Source organism: Cladophialophora immunda (assembly GCF_000835495.1).
Source record: "Cladophialophora immunda strain CBS 83496 unplaced genomic scaffold supercont1.2, whole genome shotgun sequence".
In the NCBI taxonomy this organism is placed as follows: Eukaryota; Fungi; Ascomycota; class Eurotiomycetes; order Chaetothyriales; family Herpotrichiellaceae; genus Cladophialophora; species Cladophialophora immunda.
This window is the reverse complement of record NW_015622542.1, coordinates 2,541,175-2,555,692: the sequence shown is the minus strand read 5'-3', so window position 1 is coordinate 2,555,692 and position 14,518 is coordinate 2,541,175. Positions and strand designations below refer to the sequence as shown.

At 54.0% G+C, this 14,518-nt stretch overlaps 7 protein-coding genes across 8 annotated transcripts; 3 read left to right on the top strand and 4 right to left on the bottom strand.

Annotated features, from left to right (window-relative positions):
• Positions 1-3: 3 nt before the first annotated feature.
• On the bottom strand, positions 4-2,540 carry PV07_03182 (uncharacterized protein). The gene is made up of 3 exons (XM_016389856.1): positions 2,290-2,540; positions 1,702-2,217; positions 4-1,610 (listed from the first exon to the last, which is right to left on the bottom strand). The coding sequence occupies exons 1-3, from the start codon at positions 2,420-2,422 to the stop codon at positions 184-186; spliced, it is 2,076 nt and encodes a 691-aa protein (XP_016251758.1). The 5' UTR covers positions 2,423-2,540; the 3' UTR covers positions 4-183.
• A 1,034-nt stretch (positions 2,541-3,574) lies between these two features.
• On the bottom strand, positions 3,575-3,904 carry PV07_03181 (uncharacterized protein; the record flags this gene model as incomplete). Its single annotated transcript, XM_016389855.1, has 1 exon — positions 3,575-3,904. One exon carries the CDS (start codon positions 3,902-3,904, stop codon positions 3,575-3,577), a length of 330 nt encoding a protein of 109 aa, XP_016251757.1.
• A 527-nt stretch (positions 3,905-4,431) lies between these two features.
• Positions 4,432-5,690, bottom strand: PV07_03180 (uncharacterized protein; the record flags this gene model as incomplete). The annotated part of the gene is made up of 2 exons (XM_016389854.1): positions 4,432-5,533; positions 5,590-5,690. 2 exons carry the CDS (start codon positions 5,688-5,690, stop codon positions 4,432-4,434), a joined length of 1,203 nt encoding a protein of 400 aa, XP_016251756.1.
• Positions 5,691-6,048: 358 nt separating this feature from the next.
• PV07_03179 (uncharacterized protein) lies at positions 6,049-9,476 on the bottom strand. The gene is made up of 4 exons (XM_016389853.1): positions 8,934-9,476; positions 7,435-8,882; positions 7,268-7,341; positions 6,049-7,215 (listed from the first exon to the last, which is right to left on the bottom strand). The coding sequence occupies exons 2-4, from the start codon at positions 7,588-7,590 to the stop codon at positions 6,423-6,425; spliced, it is 1,023 nt and encodes a 340-aa protein (XP_016251755.1). The 5' UTR covers positions 7,591-8,882; positions 8,934-9,476; the 3' UTR covers positions 6,049-6,422.
• Positions 7,932-9,509, top strand: PV07_03178 (uncharacterized protein). Its single transcript, XM_016389852.1, has 3 exons — positions 7,932-8,723; positions 8,778-9,100; positions 9,161-9,509. Exons 1-3 carry the CDS (start codon positions 8,487-8,489, stop codon positions 9,345-9,347), a joined length of 747 nt encoding a protein of 248 aa, XP_016251754.1. The 5' UTR covers positions 7,932-8,486; the 3' UTR covers positions 9,348-9,509.
• Positions 9,510-9,656: 147 nt separating this feature from the next.
• On the top strand, positions 9,657-11,814 carry PV07_03177 (uncharacterized protein). The gene has a single exon (XM_016389851.1). The coding sequence runs from the start codon at positions 10,019-10,021 to the stop codon at positions 11,663-11,665; it is 1,647 nt and encodes a 548-aa protein (XP_016251753.1). The 5' UTR covers positions 9,657-10,018; the 3' UTR covers positions 11,666-11,814.
• A 172-nt stretch (positions 11,815-11,986) lies between these two features.
• On the top strand, positions 11,987-14,502 carry PV07_03176. 2 transcript variants are annotated; one of them, XM_016389850.1, is made up of 2 exons: positions 11,987-12,555; positions 12,649-14,502. In XM_016389850.1, the coding sequence occupies exons 1-2, from the start codon at positions 12,483-12,485 to the stop codon at positions 14,061-14,063; spliced, it is 1,488 nt and encodes a 495-aa protein (XP_016251752.1). In that variant the 5' UTR covers positions 11,987-12,482; the 3' UTR covers positions 14,064-14,502. The 2 variants fall into 2 exon arrangements, with proteins under 2 accessions (XP_016251752.1, XP_016251751.1); XM_016389849.1 differs by having other exon boundaries at positions 11,987-14,502.
• The last annotated feature ends 16 nt before the right edge of the window (positions 14,503-14,518 follow it).

Below are 14,518 nucleotides of genomic sequence, written 5' to 3'. Positions count from 1 at the left end.
GCAGCGGATCAGAGATTGTACACACTGCAATTTGCGATTAATGTACTGCGATAAGAGTAGATATTCTGAAACTTCTAACCAGTCTGTTACCGGTCCGCGCGATAGCTGCTGGGAAGTCAAGCAATGATAATGATGCAAGGATGGCACCCGATGCGTTACTCCAAGACGCCCGCTTCATTACCCTCAGTCGTAAAGCCTCCCCGCCTTGGGCGGCTCTGTATACTCGATCAAGCCCACTCCGAGGATATTGGGGCCAACTTCCCCATACCGCACTTTCCTGGCCCCCAGGACCTTGACCAGTTCGTCGGCGGACAGATTGGAGCCGGACTGCGGCACCCGGTCCGGCCCTGCGACCACGTCGAGGACGCTGTAGGGCTGTCTCTCGCCGGTTCGCTTGTCGATCACGACGGTCGAGTAGTGCAGCGCCTTGGCGACCTCGAAGGGCGACAGGCTGACCTTCCTGCCGAGCAGCCAGTAGCCGTCGTAGAGGGGCAGGATGGCCAGGATGGCGACCAGCATCAGCGCGACCGCGACGCCGAGGACGGTCCGGTTCGTCTTGTAGACGGTGTGGTAGACCCGGTACTCGCCCTGGGCGGTGACGTTGTGGGCCGGGACGGTCGCCGTCTGCACGTCCAGCGCCGACGAGTTCGGGAACATGTAGTCGCCCACCCTCTGCGTCGCGATCGCCACCGTGGTGCGGAACATGATGTCTCGGATGTTCGAGAGCAAGGCGTTCATCGGAGATGCGTAGGTGTTGTTGAGCGCCGCGTCGATGTCGCCAGTGCCGTGTTCGAAGACGGCGTAGGGCGCCGCGAAGGACCCCGTCACCGCCACGTCGGAGCCGAAGTTGGTGACGTCGCTCTTGAGGACGATGCTCGAGCCGAAAAGGCTGGAGAATGCGAGCGCGACACCTCCCAGCGTGCTGTGTTGCCCGGAATTGGGGTCGCTCTCTTCAATCCAGACGCGGTACAGTGTCTTGTCGTGCTCTGGGATAGGAAGCAGGTTCAGTACTTTATCGACCAGAAGAGCTTCATCGTCCGGATTGCTGGGAGAAGTTGTCCATTCTACCTGAGACGTGGGTGCTTGTAAAGTTGCCACCCCCTGCGTAACATTGACCGGATACTCTACCAAAGCCGGCAGGAGAGTGCAATGTCGGTTCGTGACGGTTTTGCCCTGGTAGCCTCTCTCGTCCTGCCAGAGGACGCTGAGGCCAATCTCCCAATCAATCCCAGTGGTGACATTCACCTGAAAAACCGAGTTGGGAGGTTGGAGAGCAGAACCAGATGGATCCGTGGACAGTGGATCCAGCAGCGCACTCCGAGTCGCGTTGCAGGTATATTGGAAGCCCACTCCGGGCAGTCGCGTGGTGCAGGAGACGTTAGAAGTAGAGTCACACCCTTTCAAGTCGAGGGAGACAGGCGACTGGATCTTGTAGTCTTGAAGGACTTGAATAAAGGGTGGCGTGAAATAAACCACGCCGAAAGTGTCGTGTGCAACTGCTGCGACGACGCCGGAAAACCCAGCAGGAAGAGCGCTAGCAAGCTCTGAGGTCATGTTTCGAGGGATCAGCGACAAGACTGTAGTTGAAGAACTGGCTTGTTGTAGTACCACTATATTGATCGTCAGCTAATCACCCGGGACGAGCATGCCTGCTTTGGGCGTTGGGAAGATAATCGGCCCACAAGAGGGGGTGATCCTTACCTTCCAGCCCGGCAAATATGGTAAATGCTAGACTTCCAACGCATATCCAGCCCCATAGCCTCCAATGCAATGCCACTGTCTGTATGGAATTGCCGACTGCCCATCGGAAATGGAGCCTTTTCAAGGTCTGGCCACGGATGGCGTCCACCCACCAGGAAACGGCAACAGCCTCCGCAAACATAACAGCGAGGGTCTTTGAGAGGAGGAAGTTTGCCAGGGCAAGCCAGGCACTGACGCTAACCTGCCAATAGTGGGAATGACCGCCAATGTTCATGGTTGCGGCGCCCCAGGATTCCACATCTTGGCCATCAGAAACGAGCAGGATTACGATCATGGCGGCGAGAATTGCAAACATGATGAGCAGGCAGCACAGGCTGAGGAGCGGGATCCGAGCTTTATTGCCTGCTCGCCACGCGTTGGATACCTTGTGCGTTTCCCTTCCGGTGTTCTTCAAGAGGCTGTAGCTGTCGAGGGGAGTTCGCTTTGAGTTTCCTTCCTTCACAGAGTCTCGTTCGGCTAACAGGGTTGACGTTAACAATTTGTCGGCAGGACGGCCACAGGCCAAGATACTATGCTCCACAAACTCACCTTCATTCTCTGAGAAAGAGATTTTTGGTCCATTATTGTCTGGAAGATCAAACAGTGGACCTTCGGTTTGTTGAAGTTCGAGCCGTGGCGGCCCTTCCTGAGACAATGTCACATACCCTTGGTGGCTCTCCATCTAAGCAGTGGGCCAGATGTGAAAGCTCTCATAAGTCGACCGTGCTTGGTAAGGGGAGAATAAAAAGCAGAGATGTGAAGCGAAAAAGGTCCGACACCTATGCGTCGGCTCATGTGAGGCATGTATATGTTATACCTAGCTTCGAGGGACTGGCGAGCCTTCCAGGCTCTCATGATTATACACTAGTTGGCCAGACAGCACAACGTCGGCAGACTGAGGAAGGAGACCTTGTAGTGCACATTGGCGGACATGACCAAGATCAAGCGAGACTCCCTGTTGCTGCCGGGACAATTGCGCGAATAGCGGTTTATCTCTGTCGAGAGGGGTTGCTTTGTATAGCGCGAGAAATGAGCACTTGAGGTAACAGTTGGCAGAGGCGAAGACGGCATCTATGCCTGAAACCATCCCATGCATGATTTTAGACCACAAATGAGGCTCAGGACTTTCGAGCGTGAAGGCTAGTCGACTAGTTTGCCTCGTCCCCAGGGCGCATCCTCCCGAACCTTGCGAATCAAGTGGGCATCTAGCCCTGGTCGTGGTGCAAGGTCATCTGCGGAGGCGGGCGAGGCACACTGGGGTGGTGTGAGGGGCCAGCACATGCGTCGAGACAGACAGCAAGCTCAGTAAGTTTTTGATGAGACGATTCAGGACTGATGTTGCTGGAGTGGTGCGCATTGGCTTCTGAGAGAACGATTTGAATACCTCAAGACACTGCCTTCCTCGAGGTGTAAAGTCGCATTGTCCATATTCGAGAATGCTTGACCGAGCTTTCTGCTTCTGTGCGACACCCTTGTTGTTTCGCCCCCACCTAAGGCCGCCAGCGTCGAGGCGAGCAAGGTCTACCCCAGAGCCTGCTTCTGGCGGTCCAGCAGACAACCACTCCTACTCGTAATGTTCCAGCACCATCCAGGGTTGCCCTTCCGAGACCTAGCTCTGAAGGCCGCTGCCGCCTTTGTGATATCTCCTTATGTTGACGACGAGGAATAGCTCGAGAGGGAACGAATGGCGTTGGATTTATGTACCTCCTACACCAATGCCTTAAGCGCGTGTTTTGGCCAAGGGCGGATTGACGTTCTTTCGCAAATCAGCCACTTGAGCTCCTTCATTATTCACCTGCGGTGATAGTGATTCTCGGTTGTACAAAGCTGGTCATCACGTCTTCCCGGACTTCCTCGTCCCGCCATAGCTCTGTCCATATTCGCGCAGAAAGCTGGAGATCTTGTTGGTCTTGTCTGCTTGGCCCGGGTACTTTGTGGATTCGTCCCTTGCGCCTCGCTGGCCCCCAGACTTGTTGCGGCCATGCCTGAAGCTGTCTATCATGACATAGATTGGTACGATGACGATGCTGGTGATGAGGGTGAAGACCAGGTAGAAGAGCGGAGCGAGGATGCGATTGATCAGTCTATTGAGGAAATTGGTCGGCGGCAATGGCTCGAACTTGGGCAACGACGGTTTGTGATCGCGGTCTGACGAGGCAGACATTGGGCCGATTATTTGTGGATGGTCTTTTGAGTCTTCGGAAGAGTGGCAGGGGTGTTCGTTGATGAAGTTATTCGGAGGAATTGTTGTAGAAACCCTTCCATTGCTCCCAAGGCATTCACGGAATAGCTAAAGGCTCTTTGTAATACGTGTTGAAAGCATAAACTGCGCTGACGTCTTGGTGATGAAATCATCGCAGTGCCATATTGAAATACGAAGATTCCGAGTGTGCATCCACTCAGCACCAACTTTCGGTTTGACTTTCTGACGCGTTCACGTCCTCAACTGCCCGAAACTCTCAACCTCTCTCATCCGACAGTCCTTGAAGACCTCTTCACATTGTTCAGCTCGGCCTTGTGCTTGAGACGGCTTAAGTCTTCCAAAGCAGCTGACGGCTCTCGCCCTCGGAATGTTCCTCGATCGTGCCAAACTTTGTCAAATGCGTGTTTGGGAATGCCCCAGCTGCGATTTCATTAAAGATGCTCCTCTAGTGCGAAAGCAATTGTGATTCAGTCTTCATCCTAGTTTCCCTAAACTCTGTTTGCCACAACTGTCTCTGTTGCATCCTGCTGATCAGGTAGACCAGCCGCTGTGACCTGTTGACCAGCTTCTAGACCTCGATTGTGCGCTGTCAAGTTCGCAGCCTCCCAGCCTTCATCGCCCACGTATCCCGCACGGCCTAAGCCCAGCCAGAAGGCTCGATCACGACTCCTTGCTCCCCAGGCCCACCCGCTTCCTCCCTGTATCGGTAGATGATACCATCGAAACCCCAACCAGGCGGTGAAAATGCCGAGGACCGAGCCCGAAATGATGTCGAACCCGGCGTGGTGATCGTCGAAATACCGCGACACTGAGATGAACATGGCGACTGCGATGGGAATGAATGCAATAATCAGCAGATATATGGGAGGAGCTGCCGCTTGGTTTCGAGGAGGGTGGTGCCGCTGGTGAGAAGAGGTGGTAATCATTGATTCCTTCCCAAGCTGATCCTCCTCCTCGTCAAACGCGGACGTCTGTCGTCCACTTTCCGAGCTTGGCGACAAGAAAGGGATCTGAACTGCGAATTTGGAGCAGATGAACAAAGTGAGATAGAACAAGCCCGCCCAGCTGAAGCTCGAATGCCCCGACGGCCAGCTCGCGAATGCATCGCGCAATTTGCTCTGGTCGGTGGTGCGACAGATATGCCAATCGACGACAATCGGCGTAGCCGAGTCTATGGATGTCCCCAGTCCACCTACTTGGTGTCTGCGGATGGCTTCAGGACTCAAGTCCGGGTCGCACACGGCGAGCAGAAAGGGTCGGGGTTTCCCAGCGAGATCTTTCAGTCCCTCAGTGATGACGAACGCACCTGCCACGGCGACACCAAGACCCATCCATGCTGCGTTCCACTCCCAGAGCTTTCTGCGCCAGATCAATGCCTTGGGAGTTGATCGATGGGCGGTCGGGCCGGGGACAAAAAGCAGGGAGATGGCCGCAGTGATCACCCCTGGTGCGACAACGGCAACCACGATCAGGACTGGGACCGTGACAGTATCATCGTGGTAAGGATAGGAAATATTTGGATCTTGGAGGGAGAACGAATGTTTGTTTCCGTGGATCTGCGAGAAGGCGGCGCCAACTGCCACCGTCGCCCTGAGAGATAGTCAACTTGTGTGCTGAATTGTGCGTCTCGGCCCTCCAGTTCTTACCATATCAGAATCCAGTCGAGCACATACGAAGCAATAAGCCGCTTGGAGACACGGCCTATGCCTGAGGTAAAGCTGTTGAGCGTCCTCGCAGCGGCAGCCATTTGTGGTAATTGAGCACGCGACCCGCAGCGCAGGTTGATTGGAGAAATTAATCACCCGTTTGGCTGGTCACAGTGAAGAGAAGTTTGTATCAAGGTGTGGTAAGGTTTAGGTTGAGCAGACGGCAAGGACATTTATTGTAAGATCCATTGACCCAACAAGCCTGAAACAAAGCCCGCTCAGATTTTCAGCTGGTCGTCGCATGGGCGGAGGAGGCGCGTGAACAGATGCCATAAAAAGGACAGTTGGGAGAAGGCGCTGCAAAGGGTCACACCGCAGGTGCTCAGCTCCCGCAAGACGTCATCAAATAGGTGATGACAAAGAGCTGCGAGCCCCTACAGAGCCCAGAGCCCAGAGCCACCCAGAGCAAGCCAAAGGCCACTCTCCCTCCTGATGTGCTGCAGTGCGGCTCGGAATGCCCAAATGACACTGGCCCATATCATTCTCACTCGTAATCTACTCTACTTGGGCTTAGCCATGTACGCACCACTGCGAGGCTGTGTAGCCCTTCCACAGCCAGATTGTTTGGAATCATGACAGACACCATGCTTCTGATTTGCTGCCCTCCTGCGAGGGACCGATCGAGTGGCAAACAAGACACGCAGAACACGCAACCAACAAACCCTTCCTTCTCAGCCTTTTGTTGTCAGCCATAATCCTCCCAATCTTACACGGACTCTCTCTCGGCCGCATGTTCCCAGCGTTCTTGGACTGCCATGGATGACTTTTTTCCGTTATTTGTTCTTTCCGTCGAGATCGGCGTAGAAGTTCCACCCAAACGACTCCGACGGGTCGTTGAACCTCATCTTCTTGTCCAGCCCATCGACCTTCTTGACGTCCTCGGCCTCGAGCTTGAAGTCGCCCTCGAAGTTCGCCTTGATGCGCGACGGTGTCTTGGACTTGGGTATCACGGAATGACCCTTCGCTATCCCCCATGCCAGAGCCACCTGCGCCCCGTTCTTGCCGTACTTCCTCCCGATCTCTTTCAGCACCGGGTCGTCGATCAGTTTGCCCATGTTCTTGCCTTTGTCGTAGATCTCGTTCTGATTCCCAAACGGCGAGTATTGCGTGATGTGGATGCCCTTTGACTTGTGCCATGTCGAGAAATCGGCCTGGACCAGATACGGATGCAGTTCCATTTGATGCGCGGCCGGGACGATCGAGGTTTCTCTCAGCAGCCTTTCCATTTCTGCGAGGGAGAAGTTGCTCACGCCGATGGCGCGGCATTTGCCCTGGGCGACCAGTTTCTCCATGGCACGGTAGGTTTCGACGTAGTCAGTGTCACCAGGGACAATCTTGTTGTCTTTCATGGGCCTCATTTTGTCGCCGCGCGCCCATGGGGATGGCCAATGCATCAGATAGAGGTCGACATAGTCGGTCTGAAGGTCTTTCAGAGAGGCGTCGCACGCCTTTTCCACGTCGTCGGGATGGTGCGAGTTGTTCCACAGCTTTGTCGTCAAAAAAATGTCACTGCGAGGAATGCCGGACTTTTTGATGCCTTTGGCGACACCCGGCTCCGTGCCATATCTGCGACGACTTAGCCTCCAGAAGTAGGTCAACTAACTTATGGGTCTCTTACATCCGTGCAGTATCGATATGCCGATAGCCCACCTTCAATGCCTCGGCCACTGCGTCTTCCTGTGCTTCTTTGTCCTATGCAGGTCAGACGCTGGTTAATCACTCACAATGGCCCGCGACGCCTCTGATTGGGCTGGTGTAGTCTGCTGGAGCGAGACTGGAGCTTACCTGCCACGTTCCGAACCCTATAGCTGGGATCTCGGCGCCTGTGTTCAGCGGAAACTGTGTTTTCGTGTATCCTACTATTGTTCTGGTTTGGTTGCTGATTTGCCGCGATATTTGACCAATCCTCGATAGGGAGCGTCTGCTACATTGGGAAAGCATGGTTCAAGAGCGCGTTGTGTCAAGGTCAGGACGAAAGAGGTCTCTAATGCCGAGGGGTGGTGTTCGTCGTGATACTCTTCTATGGGGGATACAGAGGGCCTCCACCTGAAATGCCTGTAGCAAACGCAGACCGTGTGAGAAGCTGGGGAAATGAACAAAATACTCTGTATTCAGAATGCCCAAAACTGGGAGATCAATTGTGGTGTGATGGACTCGATGGAGAGGCTGGTTTAATGCTGATGTCACTACTGTGGACGAAGAAGCTCCCCTGCGCCACGGCATATAAACCCCGGCCGGGCTGTGACCATCATCCCCAACGTATCCAGAGTCACAGCTTCAATCATCGATTCTCCATTCTCCTCGCCTGGCTTTGGTATTTTCGAGACGAATCATCATTTGAACATGCTTTGACAGAGTTCGCCATGTAGAAAAGCATGTCGCACCCAAGATCCCGTCGTTGTTACGCTACCGTTTCCATCCTGCGTGTTCTTTTGTGGTCTCGCTGTGTGGGACAATGCGCCCAAACCATGCAACGGCTTCTGTCTGATCTCCCGCTGGAAATCAACTGAACGCGGCCGAGCAGACAAAGGCTTTGTCTTCTCGTCCCCCATCCACGAACTGTGTTCAAACGCCCAAGCGCATTCTTCGTCGCCGGACCCAATCAGAAAGCATTGAACATGGTCCATGCTGGGCGAGGCTCTTCGACAGCGCCGATTGCAAGTCTTCATTCTTTGTACGTTGTCGGGCGAACGCTTGCAGCCACCACTGCCCAGGTCACAAGCCCTCAGAAGGTAATAAAGGCGTGGTGCTAGACCTCTACCTGCGTCCCCTCGAAGCCTTGACTTTCTTCTCGTAGTTATCCATTGATCCTGTCCTTGGAGTGATTGCTCAAGCAGATGGTTGACCGAAGCGCTGAAGAGGCACCAATTCAGCCAGTTTCACGGTTTTCGACCTCGACATCCCTCAGAATGTCCAACGCTTCTCACGTTCACCCGTCCGTCGTGCCGATGCCACGGTGGTCAAACGCAATTGGCTGCGCGAGAGCGGTGATCGCGATTCTGGTGCTGGCTTTTACTGCCGCAAGCACCGGCATTTGGGGCGGGTTTCCTGCCTTTGGTATTGCGTTGTTCACTGTAAGCCGGCCCATCACTTCTTACTGCAGAGGGCGAAAGCTGACATGGCTCAAGGCATCAGCAACGTTGATCGTCTTCGCATACTATTTCGTGGCCCTTTCTCGCAAGCCAGCACTCTACAACCGCTGGGCCATTCTCGCTCTCGAGGTCTGTGGTACCCTGTTTTGGCTGGTCAGCTTTGCCCTGTTAGCAAGGTGGACGAGCTTCTACCATCGTTTCTGGTATGGCCACGGACCAAGTTACGGCTTCTGGCACGCTCCGTTCAGGCCTTCGGACATGGGACTTATCCCAAGGAGCATTGTCAAGAGAGCTTCCAGCAGCAGACGAGCAGGCGTGGCCCTCGCAGGAACTGCTGCTGGGCTCGGCGGTCTGGAGTTGTGAGTTACCCTGTCCTAAACTGCCGAGATCATGGAGACTGGCTAATGTCCTGTTGTCAGCATTCTCTTTTGCGTTACCTTGACGGTTTTCGGAATGGCTCTTCATCGCCAGAGAGTGGCCGAAGCCGGTCAAGCGGGAACAACGACTGCGACGACTGCAGCCCCAGTAACTGCACCTATCCCCACGACAGAAGAGGAAAAGGGGGGAGAGGCGAAACTAGACAAGCCCGAGCCGGTTGTTGTTTGAGTATAGATACTTAAATCCGGAGGGAAAAGACTAGAAGCTCCGTCGGGAGTTATTTGGGAGAGACGAGCGTGGAGATGGGTCTGGTTGGTAATTTGGTAGCTCACGAGAAAATCCAGGTGGAAGACAGTGATATGCCCTTGGTAGCAAATGCATTTCAATCCCCAGACGGTGCCACATTTGTTGCGTAGTCAATCGCGGATCGGACATGGCGGACATGACGGAGACAACCGGACGACGGCGACTTGCCAAAGTCGATTACATCTTTCAACGGATTTCAAATGGCGACTTTCCTCGACTTTCCCTTACCACATGGGCTCCCCGGGGCATTATATGCTCTATGCTTCAGCCGTGTTTCGACAGCAATGGATACTGTTACGGCGATGAGAGCATCTTCCTCCATTCTAGATCTTACTGCTGGATTGTGTCATCTCGCTTGCGGCCGGGGGTATATTCACTTCTTCGACCGTGCTTGCTTACCCGTCCCTACCCCGGTCTTTTCTGCTCCGCTGGCATTTATCAGGTTCTATTGATATGCGCGTATAGATGAAGCTGTGGTTTGAAATGGAGCTGGCAAGAACATCCATTATATACCGGACCATGTGCTCATTGTGCTCTCTTGCTCACATCGATCCTTCGCTCCTTGATATTTGTACCTGGATTTCCTTCCCGGCATGGAAGTGATGAGCTTTCCGAATGTCGATAGAAAGACGAGCAACAATCCCAGCCCCGAATCCGAAACCATGGAGCTTTCGCTGGCCCCAAAGATTCACGCCCAACCTGATGTTGAAGAATCGATGGATGCACGGATCGAGAGACTCGGACGTGAACGACCCCCTGCATTCGGGTCCATGTGGTCTGAAATGGCCTTCGTGTTCAGCATAATAATGTCCCAGATTATAACGGAGTATTTTGTTTCGGGATTCAATGTCCTGCTCCCGACACTCATCGAAGAACTCGGCATTCCTCAGTCATCCAGCGTGTGGCCAGCCACGGCGTTCTCCCTGGTCATTGCGAGCATGCTCCTGGTTTTCGGCAGGCTCGGCGACATGTTCGGGGGCTACCCTGTCTATGTCGCCGGTTTGGTATGGCTTCTAATCTGGAGCATTGTCTGTGGCTTCAGTACTTCTCCTCTCATGCTGGACTTCTGCCGAGCACTGCAAGGTCTTGGAGCCGCCGCTTACCTGCCCACTGGGGTTATGTTGATGGGGAGCGCCTACAGACCTGGGCCGCGCAAGAACCTGGCCTTCGCATTGTACGGCACCTTTGCTGTTGTCGGGTTCTTTGTGGGGATATTCTGTGCTGGAATCGTCGGTCAATTCCTGGCCTGGGGCTGGTTCTTCTGGATTGGAGCCATCCTTACCGCCATCACCGCCACGACGTCGATGCTATCTATTCCCAATGATTGGAAAGAACGGCGGAAGAACAAGATTCCCATGGATTGGCTGGGTACCATGACGATAGTGCCGGGGTTGGTCCTTGTCGTCTTCGCAATCACCGAATCCGCACATGCTCAACGGCGGTGGCAGACTCCTTACATTCCGACCCTGTTTTGCCTTGGATTGATACTGCTTCTGATCGCCGTATATGTGGAAGGCTGGAAAGCACGAGTCCCACTCTTACCGGGTGATATCTTTACCGTCCCGTGCATGGTACAACTCGTTATCGCGATGCTATTCCTCTATGGAAACTTCGGCGTCCTTTTACTTTACGGAACCTTGTACTTCCAGAATATCATGGGCGCCACCCCTATTCAGGTCGTCGCGTGGTGGACGCCAACGGTGGTCGGCGGAGTGATCTTGAGTACCATAGAAGGGTTCATCCTCCATCTGGTGTCGGGCCGCCTGCTCTTGATTATTTCATGCCTTGGCGCCATTGGGTCTCAGCTGCTTCTGGCTCGAATTCCTGAGGGTGGAAACTATTGGGCTTGGATTTTCCCGGCGTGCATTCTGGGTACTGTTGGCATTGATCTCTCGTACAACCTGATCGCCGTCTTCATCACCACACAGATGCCCAAGGCGCGACAGGGGCTGGCGGGGGGACTTATCAACTCGGTCTTGCAGCTGGGCTTTGCTCTGCTTCTGGGCTTCACCGACATTGTTCAGTCATACACGGTGGACGAGTCTGGGCTGAGACAGAGCTACAAGAACACGTTTTGGTTCGGCGTGGCTGCTGGTATTGCGGCCTTGTTACTGGTCACAATCTGGGGAAAGGTCCCGAAGGCGAAGAGCGACCTCACTGCAGACGAGAAGCTGGAGCTACAGCGGGAGGCTACAAGGCTGTCAGAAGCCTCACGCACAAGGTCTGGTGGGATCGAGTAGCCATTCCACTGCTGTGACCTGCGACGTAGATGTTATGTACGAAGATGGTCCTATGACATAACAGAGGTGTAGCCTCTTGGGCTATGAGCACAAACCGCCATATCTGGTCTCTCCAATTGTCTTTATCGTTCGAGTCCTCCCGTCAACGCGGCTTCAGCCTTGTGACGTATGTCGGCGAGACATAGCCTTTACCGCATTAGGATTAGCCCGGGATACCAGGCTACCCAATCAGGGATCACATTCTGTGAGTGGCAGGGCACTTGGAACCAACTTGTCGGTTCAGCTCATGGCTGTGCAATTAATATCTAGGCTGCAACACCCTTCATCCTCCATCTTCCTCCGGACTCAACCCATTCGCGATCCATTTCTGCCTCCCCAATGCCTTAGTCGACAATTGTACGAGATAGCATTGACATGCGCATCAGCCACCTGTGGGGTGGTAATTCCAAAGGCCCGGCCGCCGATAAGATCCAGCGGCCGTTTCAGCCACAATCCGTGCTATAGTCCCTTAATCCCTGAAGTCAGCACAGCCGCTCTCACGACGCGCGCAAACGAGGAAGTGAGCATTACGGTCCCTTCCATACCACTTTCGGACTCTGTTGCTTCAGATAGTCCATCTACCAAAGAGCCTGGGCTACCCCGGCTTGATTCTCCGGCCAGGCCACTCAATCCAAGGCAGCTCTTTCTCCACGAGACCTTCCCTGCTCGTCCACAGTTCCTTGTGAGCAGATAAAGCCGCCTGGATACGCTGAGTCCGCCATGAGAGGCTGTCTCTTTGTGACCTCCCTCGCGAAAGGACGAACTCACAAGTGTGACAATGGATGACGGCGCCGAGGACGGCAGCCAGGAACACCGCACTCTACTCACCCGGATTCTCACAGCATGTACTCGTATGTTCCGACCATCTGACCGAAGACCGGCTTCAGCCTCGCAGTTGAAGACTGATTCCCCTATTCGAGACGCACCTCTAACACACCGCCAAGAAAAATCTAGCACCCATCCTGATCGACAGGACGAAATGCAAACTGAATTGCCAGGAAGGGATGGATTCCTGGAACAAACCATCAAAGATGGCACATTCTGGCAGATGCCGGACATGAAGCTCCTCCAACTGATAAAATCTGAGTTCCCGTGGGAACTCGAACGGCTTAAGAGGGCCACGTTTCTCTGCAACCCGAAGGCACCTCGTCCGGAAGGACCTTCGATTTCCGAATCATTATACGGGCAAGATTATGCCGAGATCAATCGCACGCTTGTTGGTGTGTTGGCTCTCCGTTGGCTTCACCATGATGACTACGCGACTTTTGTAGGCACACAGAGCCCGCCGCCCATTGTGTTGAAACGCGAATCCTTCAACTGGCTCCGCGGTCTCTTCGAAAAGGGCCTCAGATCTGCCGACGACACCTACGCGCTCATAATCTCGATGGTCATCAACGATCTGGGCAAAGATCCCACTCTTGCGAAAGATTACGCTACACTAGTCGGGAATGATATCTCCAAAGTTAACCATGACATGATTCTCTACCATGCAGTCGACGCCGGAATGGTCCCCGCACTGGATCGTCTGAGCGAACAAGACAAGGGTTATCTCCTCCAAGGAATCAGACTGGGTTCAGACTTCAATTTTGGGCAGCTCGCTCAGGCCGAGAACGCACCGGCTTCGCTCGCAGGACTTGTTGAAATGCGAGGTCAAGATCGAGCGTTTGAGATGCGATTTATGGAACAGATCCTGGACCTTGCGGGAGCCTCAGGACACGAAGACTGGACATGTGCCAAGAAGATGATTGAGCCGATCTTCCAGTCGTACAACAACGTATATGACGTTGCGCACGGCATAATTCAGGCCAAGATGGATGTCAGACATGGCTACGATATCATCCTGATACGCAAGCTGGATTTGCTCCACAAAGCTGGCTATTCGCGACAATTCAAGATCGAAAACCAAGCAGATCGTGCCCTGATGCGACTGTTCTGTCTGGGCAACACATCAGATCCAGAGAATGCGGATGTCTTCTACTTTGCCTTTACGGAGCGTATCTCAGATGAAGTGCGAGAGAGGTTGGTACAGGGCCTAAATGTGGACGGGTCAGTTGAAGCACCCGCCGTGCAACCAACATATATTCCTGCGATGCTGACAAAGGCGCTGGGAAACACTCCGAGCGGCTCCCAGGAAGAGAGGATCAGAGCTGTTACGGCAATGCTGCGATATCTTACGCGGTGTATGACTGTGGATGCCTCAAACTTGAAGAAACTGCCAAAAGGCGTGACGGTCGTGGAGAGGGACGTGAGAAATATCAGTCCTGTGCTGGACAGCGAGGAGTTCAAACACAATCCAGATATTCTGGACCGGGAAGATATTCCGGAGGACCAAGTCGCAAACATGGCTCGAGCATCTTGATGAAGTTTGCGGGAGTATGGATGCTTCTTTCGGGCGGGCAATGCAACAGGCGCATCGGCGTTGGGCTTTTCAGCAGCAGCATCAACATTATCAACCACCACTGGGATGGGCGACGGTATACTTGTTCGATCGATACGTCAGAGCCATATGGCTCACTGGGCTGAGCACGGTGCGCCACCAGGCATTTAGCAGAGAGATTTTGGATCGACGGGGGACCTCGGCTGCCGAATTCTTGGGCAATGGGCACGCATGACACAGCATGGCCCTTGGCCCCATTTTCTTCAGGCTAATCATGATGCTTTGATCCACGATCAGCGATGCGAGATTTTGCCGACCTCCGATGGCCGGCGACGGTTATTGCTACGGAGCGAGCGCTATTATTACCACGATTGGCCATATCACGCAAGCGGCAGCCTTGCCCACTTTTTTCCTTATCGGCTTCTCAGCCTTCCGCC